Source organism: Fundulus heteroclitus, unplaced genomic scaffold (assembly GCF_011125445.2).
Source record: "Fundulus heteroclitus isolate FHET01 unplaced genomic scaffold, MU-UCD_Fhet_4.1 scaffold_565, whole genome shotgun sequence".
Lineage (NCBI taxonomy): Eukaryota > Metazoa > Chordata > Actinopteri > Cyprinodontiformes > Fundulidae > Fundulus > Fundulus heteroclitus.
The window spans coordinates 54,486-65,697 of NW_023396995.1; the positions used below are offsets into that span (position 1 = coordinate 54,486).

Consider the following 11,212-nt stretch of genomic DNA (forward strand, 5'->3'; position numbering starts at 1 on the left):
TCCAGGAGTCTCTGTCAGCTCTGAGCCACTGTCTTTGCAGCTTTGCAGGTGTGCCCCGTTGAAAGCAGCTCAAGCTTAGTCAAGCTGCATGCTCCATCTGCTGACAGAGAAACTCGCAGCCTGGTAGAAAGCAAGCAATATATCTGATAAAAGCAAATTCCCAGGAGGCATTTACCCTCTTCCGGGCCTTTCTAGGCTGGTGGAATCACTAAAAAGGGCGAAAATAATCAGAGCAAGCCGGGAGGAGTCGAGTAGGGTATGCGAAAACGGGCGGACCAGTGGAATTGGGCCTCTATGTGCTCTTGGGGAAAAACATTAACCCCAATTAAGTGTATAAGTGTGTGAATGTAGCTGACTAAATAAAAGTGTGTAAAAGGCCTTTGAGTAGGACTAGAAAAGCTCTATTTAATTTGATTCAGTTTAACAGCTTTGCATCCTGTTTGCATGATTCATGGAAAGTATCTCAAGGCGTTGATGGATAAGACGAGGGAGTCTGTTTTAGGAAACTTTAGGTATATTCGATTTGTTTCCCTTTTTCAAGATGTGGTTCTATGAGCATGATCAAACTATTAACTTTAGAGCATAGTGGAGCAGTTCACAGCTCGATGAGAAGCATCCAAGAATAAAAAATTACCTCCTTTACATCTGAGGCTTACAAACTGTCAAACAGTTGACGGTCTGGGGTCAGCCTCAAGAGGAGAGAAATGTGGTGCTTGTTCAAAAATAAACAGAAGCACATTAGGTCAGTTTTTTATTGAATTAATCTCAATACACTGCATGGACAGTGTAAATCAGACAAAAAACTTGTTCACTTGTTGATTTCGCAAAGATTTTCAAACACAATGGCAAATATTGGCTGAGTATGATACAAAATCTGAGCACCAGAGTGCAATACACAGTACTCGTATTGCAGGATATTTGATATTGCATAAAGCAAATTAAAATCTGCTCAAGTTTTTATAGGTCAGTACATTTACACACATTCTGAAATGTTCTCCATAGCCAGCTAACCAGGAGTGATTCTTTCTTAGGATTGAAAAGCTTGCTTTACAAAATAAAACTTTGCTAATTTAATTTTGAAACAGATGGTATAGCTTCACCGGTCAGTAAAAGGTTTTTAAGATTTAAAAACCTTACGGCACAAAAACACAAGATTTTAAAATCATATGGCATCACTGGGGGAGCTCTGAAAATGTAACCTGTGGTTTGTCAAAGAGTTTTGATTAATCATGGGTCAGATGGGTCAGTGCAAAAGCTCTCAGACCAGGACTAGTTATCATATGATGGTCGATGATGTCAGTATTTAAGATCAACACTTGCAAGTGTAACAAATAGAATAAGCTCACTTAGACATTTAAAGAAAGCATTTTGGATCCAGAAATTAAAATGTTCCTTGCAAATTCCAAATATTCATTAGATTGCTATTGCTTCATGCCTTAAAAATATTAAGCAGAACAAAACAATGAATGAGGTCTCTGCTTATTTGTTTAATGTTCTCAGCACACACTAGAAATAAAAAAAAGTAGTTATGTGATTTTAGTTTATCTTTTTTGCCCAAGCACACAATTAGCCAGTAGTAATGAAAGCTGTATGAAAACTACAGTCAGATTGAAAGATGATAATCAACAGGCTCTGTATACACGCCACTAATATTTTGACTAAGTTTAAGAAACAAGCCCATAACAGCTTTACAACAGAAATTGGACAGAGAATGTAAAACTAAATGTTAATCACAGCAACAGTCGTGACAATGTGAAATTCTGCAAAACTTATCAATCTCACAATAAACTGATTTGTAGAATGGTGGACAGAGCAATCTCCTATCGCGTATATATTAATCAGATACAATCTATGATCTTTGATTTTATATGGTGCTTTAATAGAAGGATTTTGATATCTTTATGAAAATATTTTAACACTGTCATATATCTAATTGATATTAAGGGATACTCTATATTTACAGCATTCATGTAAGCTTGCACCTTTAACGAAGCACGTTCTTCTTTCAAAGCAAGTTGCACGGGGGAAACTAATGCCAATTTAGTAATGTAGTAGACTTAAGTGTGTCCAGGAATATAAAAAACATGGATATTTGCCTTTGCCAAAGATTTTATGTTAACTAAATGATTCCATTTTAACACAAAAGAAATGTGGACAACTTTTAAATTAATATTTTATATCATAAAAAAAGTCATCTTGTTTTATCATCAATGGCCTCTGATGAGAAATTCAAGTTCCTAAAATAGGCAAAGACCAAATAAACTAAGGCATTACTGAGTGCCATTTCATTACTTTATGAATTCAGTTTCTCCATAAAAATGTTTTTGTTTTATATGCATACATTTTTAAACAAAACAATAAAAACCCTAATCCTACCCTACAAATTATTGATCCAGGCTTATAACCAGATTCCCAAAGGAATTATTTTTCCTTCAGATCCGCACACTTACAGTAGACTGTACCTCACATTGAAATGAGTTTGCTGCAAATAAAGTTAGATATTCAACAGTTTCTACTTGCAGTAACTGTGATCACTGAAGATTTTTCCCAGTAAGCTTGGTTATTTCTCCTACAGTTTGCTCACTATGCAAATGAAAGTACATAAACCAAGTCTTTTGCAATAAGTATTAATAATACTTTGTAATTACTACGTTTTAGGTTTTTTTGTTTCAGCTACTTCAAAAGATAGACAAAGACAACATACCCAAATGTACAGTGAAAATGTGTCATTTTCACAAAAGTGTGAAGGTCCTCATTCCCAAACAGTGAATGGTTAAATATTAACCACATAACCGTAGCAATCTACACACTCTAGATCCTGATAACACAAATGAATAGTGTTCTGAGATATTTCATCCAAATGGCACAGCTGTCAAGGTGGTCAGTCTGTTGAGGGCCTCAGTCATTGATCAGAGCCAGAATCAAGCTGTAAATACATATAGAAATAAAGAAACGTTGTATACAACTTAACACAATGATAGATGAGACATTATCTTAAAGTGAGAAGGTGTGCAAACATATTGATTTTGTTACCTGTACAAGTAAATGAAGAAGCAGAGTAGGTGGTATCCTAATTTAATCATGGCCTCTTTCATGTACGACTTGAGTAGACCCCGGTTGTGGATCTCAGTTGGATCAAACACACCCATATTTCCCATAGGAATCTTCACATACCTATGGGAGTGTGAGAAGAGTCAACCAGAAGCTGTATTGGCAACATGCACCGGAAAAAGGGGGCAGGGGACTAAAAGAGAGGGCATATATAAGTAATAAAAAAACATGAAAGAATAATCTTGGTTTTGCTCAAAATGTGCATAAACCGACGCACTCTTGGCTCCATACTTTAGACCTTGTGCTGACATATGGCATTGATTGTGAAGAATTAACAGTATTTCCTCACAACCCTGTGTTATCTGATAATTTTTAATAACATTTGAGTTTAATCTAACCGAGTTCTCCATCCCCAAAAGAGGGTTCCATTATAGTAGATCTTTATCGGACAATGCTGCATCAAACTTTAACGAGTCTGTCCCCCTTTTAATATCGTCAGTATTGCAGAAATACCCTGCAGATAGCATATGACTGTTGTCATTTCAACTTTTAACTTTTTGCTCTCTCTCTTTTTCTTCATAGTAGGTACACCTGGTCTGACGTTCTGTTAACTGTGACATCATCCAGGGAAGACAGATCACCCGCTACTACCATTTAATGTAGAACAGATTACTGGATCACTGTGTGCTTCTGTGCTTTTTTGTCTGTCTTGTTGTGTCTCTGCTCTGTCTTCTCTAACCTCCAGTCGGTCAAGGCAGATTACCGTTTATACTGAGCCTGGTTCTGCTGGAGGTTTTTCCTTCCCACTAATGGGTGGTTTTTCTTTCCACTGTCGCTTCATGCTTGCTCAGTATGAGGGATTGCTGCAAAGCCATGTACAATGCAGACGACGCTCCGTGTAGCTCTACGCTTCTCCAGGAGTGAATGCTGCTTGTCGGGACTTTCAAGCAATCAACCGGTTTCCTTTATATAGGACATTTTTGACCAATCTGTATAATATGATTGATTTTGACTTTGTAAAGTGCCTCGTGATGACATGTTTCATGAATTGGGGCTATATAAATAAAATTTATTTGAATTGAATAAGATGGTAAATGAATAGGACAGTTTAAATAAAAACATTAAATTACATAGAATTATTTTTTTTTAATTGATACATTTTAAAACTGTGTTGGTAATCCAGTACAGAAAAACTTTTTGTTATACTGGGTGAAATGGTCGTTCCATCCTGAGAGTAGTCAACACATTTAGAAAAGGAAAATATTTAGGAAAGGGAATAAAAGAATATATTTTTTTAGTAGAATCCTTAAGGAATCTCAACACAGCATTATGTAAATATTTAATATTAAAATTGCTTAATACATAGACATGTTTGTTGGTGAGACTTTGATCTTTATGTTCAACAAGGATTGACGTCCAACTCACCAAGATATCTTGAATTAGACTATTCTGATTAATAAAAAACACGTGAGATTTTTTGTTGGAAATAGTCCCCGTTTACAAACATCTTTATCTACAGGCCATTCTGATTGCTTGTGGTTAATGCAGAGAAATGTCAAAATTAAATTGCAATCACAATTACAGTTAAAAGCAAATTGCAATTTTGATTTTTTGCAAAATCACAGTCCTACATCTCAGTGGTTCATATCATTCACAAAGAGACTGATATCAGACTTCTTGGACTCTGATGCAAACTTGCATGCTTAATATAAAACAGATTGATTCTTTGACTGCAAAAGAATGAAAAATGTCTGTTAGTGTGTTCCTATCTTAAGTGAGATCTAATTACTTAGATTGATTTTAATACACAAATGAGCAACAAGCTGTTCAATTAGAACTGCCTAAGACAGGACATTAGTGAAACCCAGGTGTGCAACAGCTAAAGAGATACTCTGTGCTCATACTTCAGTTTGCCCAGTTAAAGGCTAAAATAAGTCCTGAAAACATACAAAGTTGAACCTGGAGCATGTTGGTCTTTACAAGGTTTGAAATCCTGGTGACAAACTTTTTTTCCACTTAATTTCATTATTGGAAGGTGACATGCTGAGGTCTAATCCTTGTACGGTATGAATTTCAGATGACACAAGTATCAGGCCAAATATACAAATTCCCTGACCTTATACACTACCCTGGAGTGAAGACCTTAGCTTTTCTATTGCGATATATCAATTACTAAATTGTACTAAATCAAAGTGATAGCCATCCAGTAGTTTTATGATCATACCATACCTGTAAATGTTCCAAGCTGCTACAGGCATGTTGAGAACAAAAATGAACCAGTGCATGGAGACCAACATGAGCATCATTGACAGACATTGGCCAACCATCTCTGGAATAACCCACTGTAAACAAAAAGCATTAAAATATTTAATCAGTAAGCAGAATAGAACTGTTGATCATTTGTCAAAGCTGAAAAGACAAAAATAAAGAAATAAATCAGATAAGAAAATGTGCATGAAACAATTATGAACATATACATTTAAAAAGGAAACAGGACTTTGTGAAAGGACAGCAAGAAAAAAAACAACATTTTTATATTGTACATCAAACACAAAGGGTACTTACTTTGTTAAGTTTGGAGCAGCATGCTCGAGCATTAATGTAGTCACATTCTAGATCAGACAGAGTAATAATCTTAAAATTACTGTCAAGGCATTGCATATCAATAAGTCTTTTCCATATCATTCTGAAATCTGATACATGAGACATTTCCTGAATAACTGTTCCTATGGCACAAGCTATCACGTATCCCTTGGGGAGCAGTGGGCTGGCTGCCATTAAAAGCAGAGAACAAATTTCGTTGTAATGTATGTTTCATTGACAATAAAGATGATATTACTATTACTCATTTCAGGGGATCTATGGTTGCCAGAAGTCCCTCATTCGCTTGATAGGACTGTCCACTCTAAGACAAGAGTTTTAATTCCACTGCAGGTTGCAGTTTTGAGGATTTCAGTTGATAACATAAACCAATTCAGAATTTAATTCAATGTCAATTTTTTCTATTTTTGTTAACATGAATATAGGCACATTTACTGAAGTTCCGTCCTTACCAACTTGAATTGGTTTACTTCAAGGGGAGTAGAATTTTTCAAATAAACCGGTAGGAAAATCAAACATTTTAGCTAACTATATTAATAATACATGTATATAATACATCTAATGATTTGAGAGGAATTGCTAGATTATCTCACACAAGGTGTACGTCCAAGTAAAAATTTAAAAATGAAATCCTCAATTCAGATTGATACCACTTAGGCTACATTGTTAAGGGTATCTTCCTTAAAATCTGAAAGATCTCTTGAAATTAATCAATTACTTTTGTGTGGCCAATTTTCCAGACTTAAATAGTTAAAATGAATTACAGCTGCAATTAAATGGATTTACATCTAAAGGAAGAAGGAACGGTTGCAAAGACCGTTTAAAGAAGTCATAAACAGAATAAGTTTCAGTCGTTTGCACGAGTCGATTTCTGTTCTCCAACAGCAGCAGCGTGTGCCACGGAAACTGCTCCATTTCCCCATGAAACTGAACTGAGCTGAGCCGCAATCATTTTTTCAGTATGACAACGCTTCATCGTCCAAGCTAACAAGTAGATGGCTAAATGTAGCTTACATATTGCGCAGAGAAAAAAATAAGCTCACGAGAAACATACAATAAAAGGATACAAAGTATACTGAAAGAAAAATCAGCGCACAGCAGTCTACAAGGGACAGGACAAACACAGCAGCCTCCATTGTAGCTCTTTACTGAAAAGCTTCTTCCCGTTTCCGGTTTCTCTTCGTCTTCTTCTTCTTCTTCTTCTTCTTCTTCTTCTTCTTCTGTTTATTGGCGGTTGGCAAACAACGATGTGGTGCATTACCGCCACCCACCAGTAAGGAGTGTGAATCAGGAGAAGCATGCTAAAAAAAAACAAAAAGAAATAACTATCTGTTTAACTAAAACTGTTTTTATGGACTGCATCAGACTAAAGACTTTTTTGTTACCATTTTTAGTATCAGTGTTTTAGAGTCTGCCAAAACAAAAGAAACAAGCCAAAGGCCCGACTTTTAATTTTTTTTAATCAGTGAAGCAAAAATGGCCATTTACTTGTCCCGTAGAGACAGACAGCAGGAGGGACCTCATCACCTTGATGCTGTGGCTCTGTGAAGGTGCAACATTAAAGCCAGGATTAGGCTGGAGTTTCATTTCCACAGGGCCACGCAGAACATGGAGGATTTTATGCAGTTGTAGGGTTTTAACCACTGAGCTATATTATACACTGGAGTGCTAATCACCGTCTGCCACCAGCCGCCATATTGGTACTCCCTATTTCCCCCCAGTAACTAGGGAATATGTGCGCTACAGCATCGAATAACGAGGATTTTCTCATGGTCAGGGGGGGCTTAAGACTTTTAAAATGTCAAATGCCATATAGTTTTATGTTATGTTCTAAAAATACCAAGTACTGAGAAAGTCATGTGCTGAAATATTTTGCATTTTATTAATTTAAATATATATGTTTAACATTTATAAATATATAAATAACAATATACAAAAACATATATTTACATATGTGTGTACATATATATACATATATACATATACACATACTTATATATACATATATATATATTTAATATGAATAACATGTAAAATATTTCAGCACCTAATTTCCTAGTAGTTGATAGTGTTAGTACATCCACTGACTGTAGAATTACCTGTGAAATGTTTTCACACAGCCAGAAAACTGCTTGTTGTTGCAACCAAATCCTGTGGGATTCTGTGAGAGTTGGGAGGAGCAAGATGGCGGCCAGTGACTTCAGTTTTTCGGCAAAATCAGCACTCCAGTGTATTATATAGCTCAGTGGTTTTAACTAGAGACATTATATAAGAGTAGACCCACATTAACTATCGCGGCGCAGGAATTACGGTCGCCATATTGGGGCGGTCGACCTGCTACCCTTTACTGCTGGTTTAAACTGAACAGATGAAGGATGCCTCAGCACTGTGCGGCCTATTTTTGTTTGATTCGACAGCCTAATGATATTAGGGCTCGAGGGATAACTTTTCACAAGTAAGATATAACAGATATTGTTTGTGTTTTTGATTATAATGTTATTTTTCTGTATTTTTGTCCACCAACAAAATTCTAGCTTCCTAATGTTTGGTGCTGGTGTCGTGCCAAATGAGTTATTCTCAGCAAAATAGGTTAATTTAAATAATTTAAGACTTCATGTAAATAACAGAAAGTTGCAGATATTCCCTAAACTTGGTATAGATTAATTGGTACAAGAAGGCAATTCAAGAAATAAAACAAATATTCTTGTGCTAAAATTACCCAGCAAATTACATACACATAGATGTTACGACTGGATAATTTACTTATAATTCACCGTATCAAAAGTAAGACACCTCTGATATCTCTTAGCCAGCTTGAAATACAGACAACACCCGGTTTGACTCCCCCCACACTGGGCCCCTCCCTGCCGTCAACCCTCCACACGTCTCCAACCACCAGCCCTCCAGAGACCTACCATCCTCATCACCGCCACTCTCACCAACCACTGACCCATCCACACCTTCGGCCCTGCCTTCTTCCCCCCTCACAGTCACACCAATGCAGGTGAGAGGTCAGCTGACGAGGCTGAAACAAAGGAAAGCCTCAGGACTGGATGGCATCCTCCCCAGGCTGCTGAGGACCTGTGCAGATGAGCTTTGTGAGGTCCTCAGCTACATCTACAACCTGAGCCTCAGCCTGGGGGTGGTGCCCACCCTGAGCCTCAGCCTGGGGGTGGTACCCACCCTGTGGAAGACCTCCAGTGTGGTACCGGTTCCCAAAACACCACAAGCCAGGGAACCGGCCCTTTTCAGACCATTCACCCTGACCTCCCACCTGATGAAGACCTTGGAGCGCCTCATCTTTTCACACCTACTCACCGTGGTGAGCCCCACCCAGGACCCACTGTAGTTTACCTACCAGCCCAACATCGGAGTAGAGAATGCCATCATCTACCTGTTGCAGCGGGCGCTTACCCACCTGGAAACCACCGGGAGCGCTGTGAGAGTCATGTTCTTTAACTTCTCCAACGCTTTCAACAACATCAGACCGGTGCTACTGAGGGGGAAGCCGGAGGACATGGGGGTGGACAAACATCTGGCTGACTGGACAATCGACTACCTCACTGACCGCCCTTAGCACGTGCGACTGCACGGCTGTCAGTCAGAGGTGGCACTCTGGCCCCCCAGAGCTAGTGGCCTGCAAGCCCGTCGGGAGCCGACGGGACCCGACACAATACACCCGCTTCGGATGTTATCATCCCATAGAATGGCGATTATCAGTGGTTATCAGCCCCATTGAATAGCCTCAGTTGGTCCCTGCTCTGCCTGCTATCAGGCTGTTATTAACCATTCTATCGGTGATAACAGCCGCTTGTCGCGAATAGAACCTTTTTTTTTTTTTTTTACCTTTTTTTAAAAACCTTTATTTATAATGTATCTGCGAATTTGAACAGGATATTAAGAATTTACTAAAAATTCAAAAGCCAAACGTATCATAAGATTTTAATTAGGTATTGTAATAATCGTTACAGTATTTAAAAACAACTCACTAAAATCTAAAACCGGAGTTTTTTTTTTCCTGTTTTGTTTATTTTTGTTCGCTTTTTTAAAGACTTATATTTCCAATATGCCTTTTATTTCTTTGGATTTTTTCCAATAATTCACTCAAAATAAATGCCAAAATTTAACATACTTGGTTAATTTTATTGGATCGTGTTCTCTCAATACATGCCGTGTTTTTTCTTCCGGTCGTGCAATTTCATATATATATATATATATATATATATATATATATATATATATATATATATATATATATATATATATATATAATGAAATGAAAAGGTATATTCTAGAGTTATGGAGTTATGTAGTGTTATGAGTTGTCCAACCTCATAGCCTTCCACTAGGTGGCTGTATGTACATCCGAAGTTGCTTGCAATCCATTAATAATGATAAGAAGAAGTTAGGGTTGGCCCTAATCTTATTTTAATTAAAAAAAATAAAAATACGGATGGATTTGCTCATATGATTATATGAAAATCTGTGTTTGTACCATATGAAAATGTTTAATATTTGTATTAGTAGTAATAATAATAAATTACGGATTGCAACCGACAAAAGATTAGAGAAGAAGAAGAAGCTTACGTCATTCGACGCGACACTTTCCACGGTCGGAGCTGGTGAGTAGACCCTGAATCTGTCAAATAAAAATGTAGTAAAAAACCTCAAAAGACCGAAGGTCTACATTTATAAATCTGCTGATGGTAGTTCTATGAGTTAATGTTAGCGAGTATGTGGCACAGCATGTGTTTGTACAGATTTAGACACGTTTTTACCACTATTTGGTAGAAAAAAGGCTACTAAAAGCCAGTCAGGTTCAAATGTAGCTGTCCTTCATACCTTTAATAACAATGTGCTAAAATTTTGTTTCATATATCTTAAAAAACGTATACTTTTCAGTATACTAGTTTATATCAGTATATTGATTTAATGTTAGGATTCTATCATACAGTTCATTACATTTCATCGTTTCCCACAGTGTATTATAAGCCCTGAGGCCATCATTCTTTATTTGTTGCCCCACCAGGCTAAGCGTTGTTTATTTATTTAAGTCTTTGTAAAACGTTTGCATTTTCTATGACTTTATAGTTATTGTTCATGTATTAATCTTCCAATCTTTCAATAACACATAATTCTCAAAATGTAATTTAAAATTTCCCGTCAACTTTTAACATTTTTTATCTCAGAAACATGACCAGCTACAGGATGACTGACTGTCATAAAAACTCAACCACCGGGCTTACCAATGTTTTCTGGGGGATACCCTGCAAGCACAATGCATGCTAATATTTATTTATCACATACCAGAAAAAACAGCTACCTTCTGTTTATTCATAGTCATAGTTGTATTTTCTGTCTTTGTTTTAGGTTCAATGTCAAGAAGAGGTATGTGTAGCATCTCTTAAACATTGAGCTATACAGCAAGATCTAAGAAAATATGTGTTTGTCCTGAATATTATTTTTTTATATGCTCTGCTTTTTTTTCATTTCATGATAAGAGAGAACACATATCCCGGAGGAAGCGAAGGTCTTCCTCCAGAAAGCCTATAAAGAAGGG

The 11,212-nt window shown here is 36.9% G+C and overlaps 1 protein-coding gene across 1 annotated transcript; it reads right to left on the reverse strand.

Moving 5' to 3' along the window:
• Positions 1-734: 734 nt before the first annotated feature.
• On the reverse strand, positions 735-6,854 carry LOC105921417 (protein cornichon homolog 4). Its single transcript, XM_012857133.3, has 5 exons — positions 6,720-6,854; positions 5,617-5,685; positions 5,281-5,393; positions 3,034-3,174; positions 735-2,926 (listed from the first exon to the last, which is right to left on the reverse strand). The coding sequence occupies exons 1-5, from the start codon at positions 6,786-6,788 to the stop codon at positions 2,899-2,901; spliced, it is 420 nt and encodes a 139-aa protein (XP_012712587.1). The 5' UTR covers positions 6,789-6,854; the 3' UTR covers positions 735-2,898.
• Between the last annotated feature and the right edge of the window lie 4,358 nt (positions 6,855-11,212).